The sequence below is a fragment of the Mycetomoellerius zeteki genome, unplaced genomic scaffold (assembly GCF_001594055.1).
Source record: "Mycetomoellerius zeteki isolate Tzet28-1 unplaced genomic scaffold, Tzet1.0 scaffold99, whole genome shotgun sequence".
NCBI lineage: Eukaryota > Metazoa > Arthropoda > Insecta > Hymenoptera > Formicidae > Mycetomoellerius > Mycetomoellerius zeteki.
The window spans coordinates 210,559-230,166 of record NW_017258032.1 but is presented as its reverse complement, the minus strand read 5'-3'; the positions used below and the strand labels follow the sequence as shown (position 1 = coordinate 230,166).

General features: G+C 35.9%; 3 protein-coding genes across 3 annotated transcripts in view; 2 read left to right on the top strand and 1 right to left on the bottom strand.

Annotated features, from left to right (window-relative positions):
* Dscam3 (Down syndrome cell adhesion molecule 3) overlaps nucleotides 1–14,488 on the top strand; it is a 56,448-nt gene extending 41,960 nt beyond the window's left edge. Inside the window, exons 6-32 of the mRNA XM_018461114.1 lie at nucleotides 114–254; nucleotides 1,117–1,307; nucleotides 1,951–2,191; nucleotides 2,369–2,522; nucleotides 2,595–2,746; nucleotides 3,075–3,344; nucleotides 4,231–4,376; nucleotides 4,918–5,353; nucleotides 5,753–6,046; nucleotides 6,170–6,400; nucleotides 6,470–6,625; nucleotides 6,701–6,771; nucleotides 6,925–7,168; nucleotides 7,251–7,397; nucleotides 7,493–7,654; nucleotides 7,738–7,954; nucleotides 8,023–8,111; nucleotides 8,208–8,387; nucleotides 8,546–8,734; nucleotides 8,805–8,990; nucleotides 9,384–9,831; nucleotides 9,941–10,164; nucleotides 10,247–10,415; nucleotides 10,536–10,699; nucleotides 10,833–10,935; nucleotides 12,102–12,290; nucleotides 12,756–14,488. Of these exons, the coding sequence (XP_018316616.1) occupies nucleotides 114–254; nucleotides 1,117–1,307; nucleotides 1,951–2,191; nucleotides 2,369–2,522; nucleotides 2,595–2,746; nucleotides 3,075–3,344; nucleotides 4,231–4,376; nucleotides 4,918–5,353; nucleotides 5,753–6,046; nucleotides 6,170–6,400; nucleotides 6,470–6,625; nucleotides 6,701–6,771; nucleotides 6,925–7,168; nucleotides 7,251–7,397; nucleotides 7,493–7,654; nucleotides 7,738–7,954; nucleotides 8,023–8,111; nucleotides 8,208–8,387; nucleotides 8,546–8,734; nucleotides 8,805–8,990; nucleotides 9,384–9,831; nucleotides 9,941–10,164; nucleotides 10,247–10,415; nucleotides 10,536–10,699; nucleotides 10,833–10,935; nucleotides 12,102–12,290; nucleotides 12,756–12,807 (5,246 nt within the window). The 3' untranslated portion in view covers nucleotides 12,808–14,488. The remainder of the gene's footprint in view (nucleotides 1–113; nucleotides 255–1,116; nucleotides 1,308–1,950; nucleotides 2,192–2,368; nucleotides 2,523–2,594; nucleotides 2,747–3,074; nucleotides 3,345–4,230; nucleotides 4,377–4,917; nucleotides 5,354–5,752; nucleotides 6,047–6,169; nucleotides 6,401–6,469; nucleotides 6,626–6,700; nucleotides 6,772–6,924; nucleotides 7,169–7,250; nucleotides 7,398–7,492; nucleotides 7,655–7,737; nucleotides 7,955–8,022; nucleotides 8,112–8,207; nucleotides 8,388–8,545; nucleotides 8,735–8,804; nucleotides 8,991–9,383; nucleotides 9,832–9,940; nucleotides 10,165–10,246; nucleotides 10,416–10,535; nucleotides 10,700–10,832; nucleotides 10,936–12,101; nucleotides 12,291–12,755) is intronic.
* Nucleotides 14,368–17,447, bottom strand: LOC108731035 (histone-lysine N-methyltransferase SETMAR-like). The gene is given in 3 exon segments (XM_018461082.1): nucleotides 14,368–14,449; nucleotides 16,484–17,147; nucleotides 17,150–17,447. Coding segments are annotated over 3 exon segments (1,038 nt in total). The 5' UTR covers nucleotides 17,442–17,447.
* A 1,293-nt stretch (nucleotides 17,448–18,740) lies between these two features.
* LOC108731043 (nucleolar MIF4G domain-containing protein 1 homolog) overlaps nucleotides 18,741–19,608 on the top strand; it is a 6,071-nt gene continuing 5,203 nt past the window's right edge. The window contains exon 1 of the mRNA XM_018461094.1: nucleotides 18,741–18,982. The gene's annotated coding sequence lies outside the window, so the exon portion shown is untranslated. The remainder of the gene's footprint in view (nucleotides 18,983–19,608) is intronic.

Genomic DNA, 19,608 nt, shown 5'->3' with positions numbered 1-19,608 from the left:
ATTTAATCTATCTCCGCGGATTCCGCTGTATAATAGAATGGCGCTAGGAAGATTATTCCTTGCCACTCGTTCATCTCCTTTAGATTTATTATCTCCGTCTTTTTTATTTGTAGAACCAACCGGTTCCTCGCCACCGCGATTGATGCAACGATCTGAAATCGCTATTTCCGCCGAAAGCGGCTCCGACGTTCACCTCACATGCTCGACGCAAGGAAGCCCGCCACCGCAATTTACCTGGTATCGCGATGTTAATGGTTGGTTTAATTAGAGGAATGTTTACCGAATAAGCTATGTTAACGGTAGCGCCGAACAAACTACCAGCAGTGTTCAAACATCGATTTCTCGATAGCGTGGATACCAGATTTGGGAACGTAATTTCATAAAAAAAGCGCGTTACCGTTACCGTTACCGTACATTTGGTGAAAATAGCTCTTTACCGTTACTTCTTACTAATTTTAAAAAGTAACATATTACCGTTACTTCCTAACGATTTGTTATTTTTCGTTATTTTTTTGTAATATTAAACTAAGATATTAAATATAAAAAAGTTACATTATTTAATAATTATTTATTATTGTAACAACAAATATTAAAATTAAAAAATGTGAATTAATCTATAGTACAATATAGACTAATTTTCTTTCTTTATATTAAATGATAGATAATAATTCAAATAACGATAAAAGTAACGATTGACTTCGTTATCATTGTTGTAAAAATGTTATCGTTACAGATAGGAAAAGTATCGATCGTTACCAAAAAAAGTAACAATATAACGGCGTTACAAGTAACGCGTTACTTCCCAACTCTGGTAGATACCGAATGCTTACGTTTAAATCAATATTATACAATGAATATCATTAAGAAGAACAAAAAAAGCATTTAATAGGTGTACTCTTTAATATTGAAAGGCGCTATCGAGAATGTAATTGTAGAAGAAAAAGAGATCTATTTATTTTATCAAAAAAGTTGTCGAACATTTCTCTTTTTCTCTTGCGTGTATACTGTACTATCGACATTCAATGTGATGAGAAATCTAATCTAGCGCTAAATACTTATGCAAATAACTCTGCAGACGTGATTATAAGACAAATACACTCAAATGTCTTATTGCAGGCCACTCGATACCGGTCGAATCGTTCGGCCGTATCCAGCTTTGGGGCGATTTGATGCAAATTCGTCGCGTAGATGCGCAGGATGCAGGAAGATACGTTTGTCGGGCCAGCAATCAGCTTGGCGAGCAACGAGCGGAGACACACTTGTCAGTCACATCAAAGCTAAACGCTCGGATTCAGCCGCGTGTGCAGGTACGAATCTGATTTATGCAGAAAGATAATTTTCTTCTTAAATACGTGTTTTATATTAGCAGACTAAAAGAGCTTAATAATATGAAGATAGAAATTCGTTATACACGAAGAGATTTTTTTTTAAATTCAGAAGAATCAACGATGTGAAAAAAGGGGAAACTTTTATACTTTAAAAAATTGTTGAGCTTGTGCGATATATATATATGTATATATAGTAAAAGTTATTTATCCTATATTATACTAGGAAAGCAATTAATACGAATCAAGAATTTAATCCACTTATATCATATAATATTCTACTTTTACTATAGTATAATGAAAAACTGGATTAAACTGTAAATACGGTTAGCTATATTTATAATAATTGCTTTTACTGATTAATTAGCAATTTTCTTTCTCCCTTTTTCTCTCTTTCTTTCAATTATATAAAATTAATATTTAATAAAATATTATTAAATAATAATTAAGCCATTAATTTATGGTATTTAATATAAAATATCAAATATAAAAATATGCATCATTAACTTAACAAAAGCTACTCTCTCGAGGCCATTAGTTTTATTGCACACTTAAAAATCGTGCAGATAAACGCGAATTGGTCCGACTGCGAGATTCAAATGGATTCGCTTGTCGTCATTCATAGGTCATTAATTCCGGCGAGACCGCTACGATGAACTGCACGGTCGAAGGATATCCGGTTGAGAGCGTTGAGTGGCTACATGACGGTATGCCAGTATTGACCGCGCAGGATACAAGGATCAGATTGTTGGCTCCCTTGGTGCTCGTAATAGGCTCTGTTGGTCGCAGGGACAAAGGGATGTATCAATGTTTGGTGAGGAGCGACAAGGAAAATGCTCAGGCCACTGCCGAACTCAAACTCGGAGGTATCAGCGAACGTATCATACGCCGTTTTTTATATCTGTTATAGTGTACTTTTATTTGGCCGTTTCTATCTATTCTTACATCACTAGTTTATATAATGCTTTCCCTCTATATAAATTTAGAAAACTGGTTTCATTCTCGTTTAAAAAAACGAATGTTCGAAAACGATTTATTTTTAGATACGGTTCCGGAACTGCAGTACACGTTTATCGAGCAGGCATTACGACCAGGCCCGCCGGTATCTCTGCGATGTTCTGCTACCGGTTCACCGACGCCATCCTTTACGTGGCTACTCGATGGTGAACCATTAAGCCAGATTGCGACTGGGCACAGGTAGATCGTACCTATGTTCTGATGTATCAGCGTTATATCGCTCTATCTTCTAATCAGGAACTATGCGCGTAGATACGCGATAGGCCAATATGTGGATCAATCGGGTGACGTGATCAGTCATTTAAACATTTCATCGGCGGGAGCAGAGGATGGTGGCTTGTACGCATGTGTGGCGTCCAATACTCTGGCGACCGTCGAGCACAAAGCTAGATTGAATATTTACGGTACGACATGCAGATAATAATTTTATATTATATATATAAATATAATATCACATATTAAAATGTAAATTAATTTTTAAATAGGACACTTTTTACGAATAAACTCGGCTAAATCTGTATTTCCACAATATCGCACATATAATCACAAATGTGCTAAACAGATCTATTAAAGTTATATCCAGAATTAAATAGCAAAAACTATCGAGAACAATACTGTGTAGCATAGAAATTTTTAATGGAATATGTGAGTCTCGAATAAGCGCAAGAATTAATTTAATTTGTGGAAGAGAGTTCACATCGGGACACTCTTATAATAAGAAATTATTTTTAGGACCACCGTACATCCGATCGATCGGCCCGGTTCGCGCCATCGCCGGAATCGACATTACAATAGCGTGTCCTTATTCAGGATATCCGATCACATCGGTCGGATGGACCCGAGGTGGTGCCGAATTGCCCTTTGACATCAGGCAGCGGGTCGACAGTGAGGGCCACCTTACAATCCTCACGGTCGATCCGAATGATGCCGGAACTTACACATGTATAGTTCGAGCAAGTTCTGGGGAGACTGCCAACAGAGATATATTACTAACTGTTAATAGTAAGTGAGAAAGTACATAAGAGTAATAATAGCATAACAAGTACACTGAAAAAAATTTACTAAATCTTAATACGTATTTTTTTAAATAGTGCTAACGAAACATTTACTTACAATAACTACATATTTACTTAATAAAAAAAATAATAGTTAAATCAAATTAATGGTTCTTGTATACCAAATAAATATATGTTTACTGTTAGTAAATATTTAATTAGTATATATACTATTCAAATAAATATTTATTAAAATTTAGTACATTTTTTTAGTGTAGAACTAATTAGGTTGACGTTTAATAGATTTTTTTATTATATAATGAAATTATAATATCCAACCAGAGAAGTTAAAGGTTAAAACACTCTCAACAAAATTCTAATTGATATTCTTTGCACAAATGTAACATCCACGAATCATCCACACGCGTATACATGCATTCACTTCAAAATCACGTTATTATTATTATTATGCACGTCATTATTATTATTATTATGCTTTCGAAAAAATTTGTATAATACATAAATAATAATTTTTTTATTTGAAGAAATTGCTCTTTCAATTCTCCATCGTTTAAAATTGCATAAGATTTACTCTTAAATAATTAATTAAGTTTCTTTATTTAAAAGATAAAAGATGGACGAGTGTACTGTTCATAGAGGGTGTCCTTCTCATAGATGTCCTTTTAGGACATTGACCTACATCTGAAGATTTGCGTTCGACTCGTAGCACGCGTCTCAGAATACTGATCTGCAAGAGGGTGTCTGTGACGTCTTTTCATGCCCCACTGAACTTTGCCATATCTCCCAAAACAAAAAGGACTCTCGAAGTTTGGATATCGTAGTATAATATAGCAACACATAACATAACTCTTCCGTTTGTGCGTATTTTGCAGGTCCTCCAGTAATGAGTCCCTTCAGCTTTCCCGCAAATTCGCAAGAAGGCAGTCGTGCTCAAGTGACTTGTAGCGTGACGTCGGGCGATCTTCCAATCTACATTTCCTGGTTGAAAGACGGCGAGCCACTACCTTCTTCCCTTCGCGTAAGCATTACCTCACTTTATAAAGTTTAGTTCTATATGAAGAATGTTCGATATTTTTTCTCTACACTCTCTAATTTCTCTCTTCTCTTTATTTTCTGTGTCTCCGACAACGAAAGATAAAAAAGTAAAGCAAACTGCAACTTCATTTTAGAACTATGCACATATTTTACCTATAAAAACTAATTTTTTATTTTTTCATACCTATTTTTCTTCGAAAGTTTCATCCCTTGAAAACAAAAATCCGTATTTTTTTAGAAATAAAATTCTTGTGAAAGACATTCAGTCTTTGTGAATAACGTTCTTCAAACAAATGGAAATTCAGTAAGATAAAATTTAAAAAACAGTATGTGAGAAAACAGAGATTTTATATAGTTTTACAATATACAAAGGAGAATATCTTTCATTTCTCGAATTCTTGTGTCTCTGATTCGGAAATTATGTATTTTTTCTACTATCTCATTAGCATAATAAAAATAGCGCAATACATATCTACATTTCATATAAATCATATTTCTATCATGATCGTATTTTTGCCGGATAGATCGAAGAGCGAGGAGCTGAATTTTTTAGTCTCCTCGTCTTCAAGGAACTGTCGTCGCGGCACAGCGGCAAATACACCTGCGTGGCCACGAATAGTGCTGCGAAAGTGAACCATACGGCCGAACTTTTGGTAAAAGTACCTCCTCAATGGATATTCGAACCGTTAGACGTGGCGACTCTTTTGGGCAATCCGTTAAATGTCCATTGCGAAGCCAAAGGTTTTCCACCGCCGCGTATTACGTGGCTACGTGCCAGAGGCAGAACGTCCAACGACTATCAGCCGCTAGTCGATGGTTCGGATGGTAGACTCACGATATTGCCTAATGGGTCTTTGTGGACGGCTTCCGCCGGTCCGCAAGATGAGGGTTACTATCTATGCAGGGCTAACAATGGCATCGGATCCGGATTAAGCAAAGTGATATATGTGTCGGTGCATGGTAAGAATACGATTCATATTCAAATTATAAACCAATTAACGATGAAGAGCAATATAAAACCTAAAAATCTGAATATATTGCAAAAAAATCCAATAAAAATATTAATTAATTCGACACTTTATGGATTTATATTTTTTTAAAAACATGGTTAGAGAGAAATAATATAAAATTATGTAATTTAAAAAATTATATAATTATATTAATAAAAAATATTTCAATTCAATAACAAAAAGAAGCGTTTCTTTTTTCATGGTAATCTTAAAATCTCTAAGAATCGATAGGTTTATTTTTATCCAATAATCTCGTTTCATTTAATGATATTTGGAAATATATTACTACTAGTATAAGCCTGCTAAATAAGCAGTAAATTAAAATTTGTAATAATTTGTATCTTTGTAGAACCGGCGAGATTCGAATTTCAGAGCAAAAATGTAACAATTCGCCGTGGAGAATCCGTAACTATTGATTGCACTGTGATTGGTGATAATCCTATAGAGGTGCAATGGATGCACAACAGTGATCGATTGGATATGAGCAATCACAGACTAAGTATCGGTCAAATAAAGACTGATAACGGCCTGAAATCCCAATTATCTGTCGCAAATAGTGATCGGCAAGATTCCGGAGTCTACAGATGTACCGCTGATAACGCTTACGGAAGAAGCGAACATTTGATCTATTTAGCAGTCCAAGGTAAAGTACACATTTCTATCGTTGAATTTTTTAATTTTGTATGGAGTTATTTTTTATTATAACACACATCTAATTGACGTGTAAGATAACAAAGACGCTTTAAATCTTGTTTGTATTTTATAGAAAGGCCAGATCCTCCAGCCGGACTCGAAGTAATAGAGATCGGTTCTCGATCAATACGGTTATTATGGAAGCGAGCCTTCGACGGAAACAGCCCTATAAGAAATTACGTGATACAGTATCGCTCGCTGAGCCACGGTATGACCGACGATTGGAATCCCGTTAAAACGCACAATGTCACGTACACTCCAGGAAGCTCGAGTAGCGGTAATTCTATACATCCAACTCAAAATGGTTTGTCCACATATCGCCCGATCGATATCGCGGCTCTTCGTCCCCTTCTATAACTCATATCAATTCTAGGCTTATCTCCGTTCGAAACCACCGGCGATGACCAAGAGGTAGCTCTGGTCGGTGGTCTTCATCCGGCTGTCACCTATACCTTTAGGATATTCGCCATAAACTCTATCGACGCGAGCGGACCTACGGAACCTGTCGTAGCGAAGACTCAGGAGGAAGGTAAATGCCTCATATGACAATGCGATCGCATGACTGAAACCTTGATGTATTGTATAACATTGCTATCTGTAATAGCACCTACTGAACCACCGCAAAACATCAAGGTGCAATCCGCCGGGCCTGGAGAGCTCATGGTCAGTTGGCAAGTAAGTAATGCCAATTCAGAGATAATTTAAGAATACTTTTAACATTAATATTCTATTAAACATAAACATTAATATTTTATTAAGCTGAATCATGTCTCAATATTATAAAAAAATCGAAAAAATTAAAAGTATAATATTTACGTACTTTTTTAGCCTCCTCCAAAAGAATCGTGCAACGGGGATTTGCTAGGATACATAGTGACGTGGTCAGAACATTCGTCATCGACTTCGGGTGTCAATCAAAGTAAAAGTTTAACTGTAAATGGTTGGGCGACGACAAAGGTGCAGCTAACTGGTTTAAGAAAATTTACGAAATATGACATTTCAATCAGAGCCTTCAACAGTATAGCCAGCGGACCAGCTAGTGCTCCCATCGTGGGTACTACACAAGAAGGAGGTAAAGCAAGAATGAAAAATTATTTATTCGTACGAAGAAAGCAACAATGTATATATATTTCAATTTCTATTCGCATTCGTAGTACCGGAAACACCACCAACTCAAGTAACATGCGTCCCATTGTCTTCCCAAAGCGTCAAAGTATCTTGGAATGCGCCTCCACCTCATCAGCATGGTGGAATTATTCAAGGATACAAAGTCTATTACAGGCCGGTTCCTACTGATAATAGTGAGTATTTCAGAAGACTGATGGAGATAAATGTTCGTAAAAGATTAAGACATTTTATAACACGTTACTAGATATTAATTAATTTTTTATCGCAGTGGATATATCAACGGTTGGTGAAGTTAAAAGAACTTCCAGCATGGATACTTATTTGCATACGTTATATAAGTACACAAATTATTCCATCAAGGTATTGGCTTATACAGGCGCGGGTGATGGAGCATTGAGTCCACCAATCTTCTGCATGACGGAAGAAGATGGTGAGATGTTTAATTCAATTTTAACAGATAAAAAGAACTGTTTACATCAGATTGTAAAATAAACAATCTAATATCTTTTTTAGTTCCAGGCCCACCCGCTGGCATTAAAGCATTAGCGTTAACAGCGGAAAGTATATTGGTTTCCTGGTTGCCGCCGTTGCAACCTAACGGAAATGTCTCAAAATATACTGTGTATAGCAGAGAAACTGGCTCTAAAAATCATAACACGCACACGATGCATGAACCGCCATCATCGCCCACAGATACTCTTACGATGGAATTACGAGATCTAGTGGAAAGGTATTACCATGATTGCAATTTTTTTATGAATTACAATGCATTTTATGAACCGATTTCTAATCTCTTAGGCAATTGTACGAGTTCTGGGTATCAGCAACAACCGGTCTTGGAGAAGGAGAACGAACCACCATAGTTACGCAAACAACGAATACTAGAGGTGCTTGTGAATCATATATCCGAAAATCTCAAAATTTCAGAATTCAGATTTTTTATTTAATTATTGCATGTCTTATACTTTAAATTCATTCCGTAGCTCCCGCTAGAGTGGCATCGTTTTCGCAAGTATTAAGAAGAGCTGTAAAATCATCGGTCACGCTGTCGTGTTTAGTGGTTGGAAATCCTACGCCACGACCTATTTGGACATACAGAAACAGTCAAATCAGCACCGGCAGGCACTATGAGCTTACGCCCGATGGGCACCTTAATATACGCGGTAGATACAATCACGTATTTTAATTTATTTCTCGCTACTTACAGAATCACAATATCGAATCTAGACATTCGAATGCAAAATTAACATCTATAAATTATTTATAATTACCAAAGTTAATATCTATAAATTATCATGATATATTTTCGATCATCTTTCAGGATTGGAGCAATCGGTTGCAGGAAATTACACTTGTTCAGCTAGTAACTTATTCGGCGACGACTCCATCACATATTCGTTAGTCGTAGTAATGCCACCCAGAGCACCGTCGTTAGAATTGCAATATACAACAACAAACAGTATCAGATTTCGTTGGAATCATCCTGACAATGGCGGTGCTACGATACAAGGTACTGAGAAAACAAATTAATAATATTGCGTATTACATACGTAGCTGTTAGTAAACTATCTTTTTTCCAGGATATGTGTTAAGCTACAAGCGGGACCAGGGCGGATGGGAAGAAATTGCCTTGTCTCCTGAGCAAACGGAATTCGTGCTCTCTGGATTAAAATGTGGTTCTTCCTACTTAGCGCACTTAACAGCACATAATCGTGTCGATACTGGTGATCCGAGTCCACTAATCAGTGCAACAACGAAGGGCACTGGTAAGTAAAATATTTTACGATCAATTAAAATTAGCTATGTATATGATTGCCCTGGCTTAGAATCAAGTTCAAGTGTCGATCAATCTTTCGGCTCCCAAGCGTGGCGAACTGCTTGCCTCAAAATTAATTTTTTCTGAATAAAAAATTCTGCCAGAAGATTTTAATAATTTTTGTAGACTTTACTTTAATATAATTTAATATAATTATATTATTATATATACTATACTTTTATATAATGGTTAATATCATAAACTTGCTATTACACAGAACATTTTGGGGTCTCCCCACTTGGAAATTTATATTTACAGGAAAATTAGCATGGGAATTGAAAGGTTAATATAAACTTTCTTGTTAAAATTACGGCTATTAAACTTCCTCTAATTTATTTTCCAGCGCCCCTATTGCCTAAAGAAAGAGATATTATTTCGGCAAATGGCACGTCAGTGAAGTTGAATTTATTATCTTGGCCTAATGGAGGATGCCCCGTTCAATATTACACCGTTGAGTATCGGAGGCGAATCAATACAGAACCGTGGATTTTGGTGGCCAGCAGAGCGACCGATAATGTTGTGATTCGTGATTTAAAAACGGCATCGTGGTACAGTTTACGTTTAACGGCTCACAACGACGCTGGTTCGACTCAGACTCAAATGGAATTTGCCACGACCACGCTAAGCGGAGTCAGTATCGGTCCACCTAACGATTTAATAATGGAGGACGATATCAAGAAGACTGTGCCTAATCACAAAGTTTTGTACGTCATCGTACCGCTCATCTGTGCAATCGTTTTAGTCGTTTCCGCAGTTATCCTGGGTTATGTCATGCTTAAACGTAACGGCAGGTAAAGCGTAATACTTCCTGATTTTTAAAACTCTATTTCACCTCATTTATTTACTATTTACCACTCGTCAGATTCTTATTAATTACTTTTTTATGTTATTTTTCGACAGAGCGAATTATTTAGGCGAGATATTACCGGGACAACAACAGCAACAGCAGGCTGGATTAGGAATAGTTCCACAACAGCATCAGCAACAGCATCATCACTTATCCAGTTGTATGTCGACCGTACAACTCAAATCGACGGCTGAACGTGACAACAGACGTAATCATCAGGTTTACACTAGTTCGCCCGTGAAACAAGAAAATCACAAATCCGCTGATCACGGTTCTGGTATGAATATCGATTCATAAATCGATTAATTATTCGCGTAACGTAAATACAGCTTCCATGAATGCTCTATTACTCTTCGCAGAAATGTATGAGATAAGTCCGTACGCTACGTTTAGCGTTCCCGGAAGAGAAAACCGTTCGGTCACAACTGCGACGCTTGATTACACGATGCAGTTCAAGACTTTTGGTCATTTGGAGAACGAGGACATCAATACTATCGATTACGAGAGATCCAGCGTCGAATTCGAAAGGTAACTGGCTTCTTCCATCGCTTCTTAACTTCTGACTTTTCGTAAAACCGATCCGTTTTCCGTTTACGCCTTCATTTTTCTCCTCTTCTCTTCCTCTTTCTGGTGTTCTTTGACGCGCAGGTCGAAAACACCAAGGTGGCACAAGCAACGCTACTTTCCGAGCATCGCGGAAGCCGAGAGCAAGCTGCGATCGAGTCGACAAGGTTCCGGGAGCGACACATCCGGAAGCCCTTGCGGCGAATGCGCCGGGCCTAGTTATAGGGTGCCAGTAAAGCCTTGTAGAGGTACTATTATGTATTTCTACCTTTACAATTTATATCAATTATCGATATAAAAAGAAATCTCGTAGAAAATGAATTATCAAGAAAACTGACTGTACGCGAATAAACCTGCATACAACAATGTGATCCCTTACAGATGTATTTTCGCGAGGTGTCGAATCGAGTACGGAATCTAACAACGAAGGCTCGCCCTCACTCGCGAGACGACGAAGCCGACAGCCGAGCCGGTCTACTCGCAGGTAGCCAAGGTTTGTTTGTTTCCACATAGCACTCAGTCTTGACTATTCGATATCAGCCTCTCATCGTTTTCACATCGACGCGGAAAAGAAGCGCAATGACGCGAATCATTTATTAATTAGAAATTTTTTACGAGTGATAAATATTTATATTTATTTTATGGATATTATGACATATACTCTGAAAATGCATATATCTCGATAATATTAGTATGTTATAATATATACTGTATGATGTATTGATTTTTCACGTTATTACGCTTCATTCTAGAACCTCATATTTTATACGATAAAGGATGAGAATGCTACATGCTGAGGATGAGAATTCTACATTTGCTCTTACATAAAAGAAGATAAAAGCATTTTCTAAAAAATATATTGAGTCTTCATATGCTCGACAAATTATCCTTATACGTATAAAAGATGTGTTGTATGTATGTATATGTGTACAACCTTCCCCTATATTTACGTATATATATTTACATACAGCGTGGCGTACAAAATGTTATATTTAATTATCTCATTAAACTAAACCTGTGGAATATCGGTTTTTTATACTGTGTGAAATTCTGTACTTCGAGGAAATTCTATTAGATGTGGCATCACAAATTAGAATTTGGCGGAAGTAAAGGCACACACACCAGTTTGTGAAATGGCGGATAACAGATAGTTGATTTAAAATGTGAGCATAAAGTGAAAGTTGTGCTGTTTTTCGTGGGAATAAAGAATGTGATAGAGACCCGAAGACGCTTCTGTCCACAACGTGTGCATTTCACAAACTGAGGTGCGCCTTCACCTCCATCCAAGTCCAACTTGTAATTCCACTTAACAGAATTTCCACGAAATATAGACTTTGCTGATACAGTTAAAAAATCAATACTCTAGAAGTATAGTTTTAATGAGGTAATAAAATGGTATGACATTTCGTGCATTACCCTGTATATTTATTATTTAATTTAGATAACATTAAAGGTGTTTTTTGATAATGAGATTAAATCGATCATCATTATATGGAACATTACCTTATGAATAAGAGATTTAATTATGAATCGGATTAGAGTTGCGTTTCATCAGTTTTTTTTTTTTTTAATTCAGGCAACGGTGTCACAAGCTTTAAAGAAAAATTTTTCTTCTGACTCGATAAATGTATCCGCTGATTTGTTTGACAGTTCGGTAGAGGATATGACGCTATTGCCGCCAAGCGGGTTCAGTGACAGTCGCGAATTGAGCGACGTGGAGTGCGACCGTGATCGTGATCGCGAACGTGATCGCGAATGGCAAGGTTTATCAGCCGGAACTCGTCACGGCGGCAGTTTGGGCAGACTTCCGATCGAGGCCGTCGAATCTATGCTCGCTAGGTATCGGCATGAGTATCCGTAAACAAGCATGCCCAGCCCAGTACTAAACAGCTGAGATCGGTCTAGTCCTCGGAAATTTATTTACTTGTATATCTATAGAATATCTTGGCGACTATTGCTATACGATAGAATCTGAGGAAGAATATATGACTGTTTGGATACTGATGTTTTTCATATAATGTGTTTAAGTAATATAATTCTTTTTCACACGTGTAATAATAGTAATACCAAGATAAATATAATTTAATAAAACTTTTACTTACCGAGGTAGTTAATATCAAATATTCAAGACGAGGAAAAAAGTTTTTAAAATAAATTTTAGATATCTCATTGATTTAAGTATTTTCGGAAAATTATTATTATATAATTGTTTTCGAAATACAAGAAATTTAAAAATTAGTAAGAGAAAAAAAGAGAGAATTGATTAAATATTTTTAAGAACATGTACGTAATCATTTGTTGTAGATATCAGCAAAGAAAGGAGCAAGAAAGACAAGAATTCACTATACATGTATGATCGAGATTCGCTGGTTCGACTTGGTATCTTCGCCGGACGATTTAACATTATTTTGAAAGAGACGACAAATCTTATTCTCAAAATCATCCGTTGCCGTTGAAGGAAATTTTAATGTGAAGGACAATTCAATTTTGAATGGAGATGGATGAGTGATGGAAGAAGAGACTCTCAGGTCCATTTGTGTCGAAGAGGCGTCTCGATAATTGATCTGCGTTGCGCCAAATACTGCCGTTATTATACACAAAATATGGCCTTCGTATATAACCCTGTATGTGCCACGTATGATATTGTATAACGTCGAATTTCGAGAAAAAAAAAACACCAAATCCTATCGGCGATATACACAATTAAGCAATCAAGAAGTAACGGAAGCATTCGATGATTAACTGTACGTTTTTTGATAGCATTTATTCTTTCTATCACCGAATTACGATTACACTGTCTTACCGTACGAAACGTAATTACGATAAAAAAAAAAGTCTGATTGACCGATCCATTGCTTTCGCCACGACCAATTACAGATATACAGGGTGAACGCCAACTTCCATACGAGTACCTCCGCTTCACTAGTGCGATCTATTTATTAACGAACTGTTCTATGTATGATTATTAGGAATGACAGATTATATTCGCGTAATGAGTATTGTGTTTTAAAAGATTTTAATAAAAACACTGCAACGGTCGCAGCGTTACACGTTATCCCCGTAAGAAATAGGTCAATTAATTCGAAGCTAATGATAGGCATTTATTCGAAATGAAATTGAATAATTTTGACAATCAAAAATTGGTTCTTAAATTCCTTTTGGTTTAAAATACACGAAGGTATTTGCGATTCGATCTCACTTCATACATTCAATCATAAAACCGGCTTTCCACTTTTCGAATAGTGCCAATTTTATTAGAAATATATAGTATTAAGAACATCGTGAAAAAAAACGAAAACTTGAAAAGATAGAGAGGGATTACATGTACTCCTTTCTCTGTCCTAACTGAACGTAATTGTGCGCTATAACAAATAGTACTTACGAATCGATTATCCGAATAAGAAGCGGCTAGCGCCTTAATTATGTAAATAACTGCTCTTTGAGAAACACGACATTTATCGATGTGATCGTAAAATACGCTAACGATTATAAAATATCACTTGCACCACGTGCAGAGAGTCGTAGTGTGTCCGCAGACAAAATCGAGAATCGTGTAGCATATAGAACGATTGAGAAAATTAGCTTCTCGTCGGAAATTCGATTTCTTTTCAAAGATCTCTCCCGTAACGTGAGACTGATCGTTAATCGAGTACGCTTACATTGATTTCTGCCAAGAAGAGTAAAAGCACAGCGAAGCACAGAGCTTTGCATAATACATAAAGCATAAGAGAATCGACCAATCAGAATCTTTCATTTCATTAAAAAAAAAAAGACTGATTGATCGATTCTCCTCTTATGCATTATGCGTTATGTGCAAAGGTCTGTGCTTCGTTCTTAAGAGTCTAGCCAGACAAATTTACATAATCGCATAAACGTATGCATAAAAAAAACATCCAATCGCATTTTACATGCGTCTTTACGATAGAAATACGATTGGATATTTTTCCTTTATGTACATGTTTATGCAGCTATACAAATCTATTTGTTCTGGATAGGTCCTGAAGGCAGAAGCACAGATTTTTATATAACGCATAACATATAAGGCATAAGAAAATCAATCAATCTTTTTTTCAGAATTTTTTATTTCCTGAAAAGGAACGACTTGATTGGTTAATTTTTTTATACTTTATACATTATACATTACCTATGCGGCATACAAGATTCTATGCTCCCACCCTAAACATCGTTCTGATCGAGCGACACTTTCGATCACGCCGGAAAAAAAAAGCGAAGAAACTATACGACACGCGAACGTTCTTCTGTTTTTCTTTACTTTTTAATAAAAGAGAGACAAAGACTTGCTTAGAATTATTCTCGCAGTTATTTTTAAGACAGTTGAGACTAATTGTAAGTCTCGTAGGAATCTGAAAAAAATTCATGACACATGTCTCTTGTTACTTTATAAACGAGTTATCGCGTAGATGTAATATGTATATAAATGAGCTGATCAGAAGAGATGATTTCTCGAGATTGGCGCGCACACGAAATTCGCGCTTATCTCGAAAGACAAAGTTTATGGAATATATCAGAGTATATCGATCGATCATCGATATCATAACGTCATCCTATGAAAGATGAATGAATCGAGGAAATTCATTCTACATCGGACTTTCAATGTCCGAAGTTGGTATATTCACCCACAAAAAAATGGGCCAAAATTTAGCACAATTTTTTAACATCTTTCAATAGTGATAATTCAGCAAAAAATCATATTGAGATGAATAATAGTTCAATGCGATGTTTGTTGAGTTATCGTTATTAAAAGATGTTGAAAAATTGTATTAAATGATGGGCCGTTTTTTTTTGCGGATGAGTGTAGTTTAAGGATCGTTAGTTCTTTATGATTCATTTGCTTTTAACAGGATGAAAGATGTTGGAATAGTTAGAGCAAGCACGAGGTGAAATATTATTGGAAGAGAAGAGTATGTGTGTTTTCATTTTATTGCAATCGCAATCGCAAAACTGCCGGTTAAACATTTGAAACAAATGCGATACGAGCCACTTTGGAGAGAATATCAGCGTAAATGTTGTAATCCATCGCGCAGATAGAATTGCGAAATTAAGACTGTCCGTTGGAACAATTAAAACAAATATGGAAAACAAATTATATACATGACGAAAAGCTTAGTTGAAAAGAAGCCGTTTTGACAACTTCGACGATTCTAAGATTTGTATATGTCAAAGGAACGATCTACCAAGAAATATGTATACATTCACGAAGAAAAGAAAAATAAAAAGAGCAAATTACGATGCGGTAGAACTGCAATGAATGACTACTTTCTTAAAACCGATAAGACACCTTTTTAAGAAACATTTTTTAGTATCCTTCAATATTTATCATCCTTTAAATTCCAATCAGCAATTTATCGAAATCTATCAAAAACAGATTTTGCCAAAGTCTGCTACAAACTTTTTGTCGACAAACTACCAGTAGAAACATAATGAAATTTGTTTATTTAACAGAATATGGTGGCAGAAACTGAGCGGAATTATTTTATAATTATTTAAATTAATGCTGTCCAAGATTTATAATTCTAGGCGACTTGACTTATGCCTATTTCTAGGAAGGCAATATACATGAATGCCGATATGCGTCAAGTCAATATTCAAAATTATCAATCTTGTATATGCAGATTTAAATGATACATTACATTTGAATGATTGCAAAATGACTCTTCCGCTAAAAACACATTAGGAAATTATGCAGTATAAGGGACCATCCTCCAATGACCTTGACCTTGACACATGTTGTCAAGGTCATGACCCCGAGTGACCTTGAACAAATTTTAGCCGTTGCTCGTTGTTCATTAAAAAGTTATTAACAAAAAAAGTTCTTCAATAAAACCTAACTTTTGGACATGACTGTGTTCCGATGAGACAAATTCTCTGTTTTAACAGCGCAAAATATTTTCTTATATAATTTGTGTCTTTAGAGCACAGAGAATTTGTATTTTTAAAGCAGAGAATTTGTATTTTTAAAAGCATAGAATTTGCGTTTTAAAAGAAAAAAATGTGGTTTTAATTTGTCCAACCCTTCAAAATAAGCCTCTGTCTCGGCGATGAGCTGCTCTCTGGTGTTGAATCTCTTTCCTCCGAACCATTTCTTCAGGTTCGGAAACAGGAAATAGTCGCAGGGGGCTAAATCTGGCGAATATGCTGGATGGGGAAGCAATTCGTAGCGGAATTCGTTGAATTTGGCCATCGGTGCCGGGCACGTGTGAACCCGTGCATTGTCTTGATGGAAGAGCACTTTCTTCTTCACCAAATGGGGACATTTTTTCTTTAAAATGTTGTTGAAACGGTCCAATAAGGCTGCGTAGTCAATCACATTGATCGTTTGCTTCGACGGAAGATAATCGATATGAATTATACAGCGTGCATTCCAAAAAACTGTGACCATCACCTTTCCAACCGACTTCACGGTCTTCGCCTTCTTCGGAGCTGGTTCACCCGGTGAAGTCCATTGTTTTGACTGTTCCTTCATCTCGGGTGTGAAATAATGGATCCATGTTTCGTCCACAGTAATGAATCGACGCAAAAATTCATCTGGATTACGTTGAAACATCTCCAAACATTGTTTTGAAACCGTCACACGGTCGCGCTTATGGTCCACAGTGAGCAAACGCGGCACCCATCTTGCCGATAGCTTTTTCATACCCAATTGTTCGTGCAAAATTGAAATCATGTGCCATGTCATACGCCTGTGGCCTCAATAAGCTCGCGCACTTTCACTCGTCGATCAGTCAAAACAATATCGTGGACTTTATCGATGATTTCTGGCGTAGCAGCTTCAATTGGTGGACGTCCCGAACGAGGTGCATCACATGTGGATGTACGACCACGTTTAAATTCATTTACCCAATTGTATACAGTCGCAAATGCTGATGCAGATGTGCTATGAATATTATCCAACTCGGCTTTGATTTCTTTCCGCGTTAAACCTTTCATATGTAGATGTTTGATCACTGCACAAAACTCGTTTTTTTCCATTTTGCAAAAAATACAAAGGTTGTCGCTTTAATCGTTTAATACAGAAATTAAACCACGCGTAATGTGACGTGACACTGCGAGTGCTCTTTGACAGATTTTCTAAGGATTTATTGATTTTCTAAGGACTTACCCTCGTATTATTAGGAATATAAAATGATTTTTAATAATTTCGGTCAAACTTTGAATAAATAATTCCATGATTAATTTATTCGATGCTTAATTTATCAAATAATCTGTACTATTTTGTTAAAAATTATTAATCAAATATAATTATATTATTACACTTTCTGTTTAACATGCAAAAAAAAAAGATTAGATTAGAGACAACGAATTGTATAGAAGTTTCGATTTAAACGCTTCTTATATTAAGTTAATCATCCATTAAATTAATCATTGATTATATTAATCAAGGCTTGATCGAAGTTATCTTTAGTAATAATTTTTCTTAAAGCCTTCAAAAGTAAAAGATTTTTAAGATATATAAGATCGATAACAATTATTAATTTTTAATATTTGTTTTATCAATTTAAGCATCATTAAATAATAAAAGCAGTCGTGATTTAAGAATTATAATATTTTTTATACGGCAATTGTCACAGTAAAGTGCGTGGAACATCGCAAAATCGGAAAATGATACTCATCTCTATATTCATACAGGGTGTCATTAACCAATTAAGGCTGCGGTCCACTTGACGCTACAAATGCTTCGAAACATTCTTTGATTAGTTAATTCGTAAAATTCTTTGTTCTGATTGGTCGCTCAAACGCTTCGAAGCGTTTGTAGCATCAAGTGGATCGCAGCCTAAATCATTCATCGTGAATCAGGTAGAATGAACCGAACTGAGTCGAAAAGTCCTCTACCATTTCGCCATTTTCGCAATAGTTAACAAGATATTAATTACTAAAAATGGCCGAATATTGGTTTTCAATAATTTTTTTCTCAAATATTATCAATTTTACAAAAACCTATAAGAGACAAAATTGTTTATTTTCTTTTCATAAAGTTCTGAGAATTTTTTCAGAATTTTTTAATACTGTATTTTCTTGTGATAATAAAAATAAGAAAATGTATTAGGACCACTGTCACCAAGCTCAGTTAACTTAATTGACCAGTTAGTCCATCGGAATTGATCAATTGCATTTGTCATTTTGTTTGAAGCTTTCGACGATATGATTTTATCGGCGAGACGGGGGGTCTCGAAAATGGACGTGGTACGTAGTTCCCGCAGCTCGAAAATGGACGTTGGTGTCGCTAGTGTACGGGGAGTTAGCATAGAGATATAAGAATAGAGGGCAAAAGCCGTAGGTACAGGCGTTAGCGGGATAGAAAGAGAACGCTGCATAGTTACTCGTGCCATTCTTGTTTAATGACGCATGCGCGCAGCCCATCCATGTTTACTTACAAGCATGGTAGTGAATATGCCGGAATTAACCGCTTTCGATTTTACAAATGTTTTTGTGTAGTTTTTTTAAAAAATGACTGTAAAGTGTATCGTGTGCAAAAAAGAATCAAACCGATTTTCTGATCGCAGTTTTCATAAGTAAGTACACACATATTGTACGTATACATAACAAACATACAAACCTAACCTTAATAAACATTGTAATTAATTGTATAAAAATTGATATCTGTAGTTTCAATGATACTTTTCTATTTTAACTATAATTTCTTTATTTTTTACTTTATTTACCATAATTCTTGCTTAATGACACATATTCTCATCATAATTTTCATCATATACATGATAAAGAAGAATATTAAAGGTACCATTTCTTCTGTATTTGCAATATTACTTTTTTAACACCATTATTTTCATTACAATTAATTAAATCATACATGAGGATTGTTTATTTATAAATCTAGCATTGCATTTTAACATTTTCAGTCCTATCAAATATGTAACGCGTACTTATCACGACAGTGTCCAAAACATGAATTTGGACACTGTCGTGCTTATAAACAAAATATTTCGCATCATTTCCATATTCTTTCTTCATGATTTTAGAAAGGAACATGTTTTCCGCTGTCTTCGCCAAAAAATCCGAATGTTTTTAATACATTTTCATGTCAAAATCAATTACTTTGCATTACAACTCATCCGCCGGCGTCAGCCACTCACGCGTCAGCCTACTGCTGACGCGCTCTATTCTTATATCTCTATGGGAG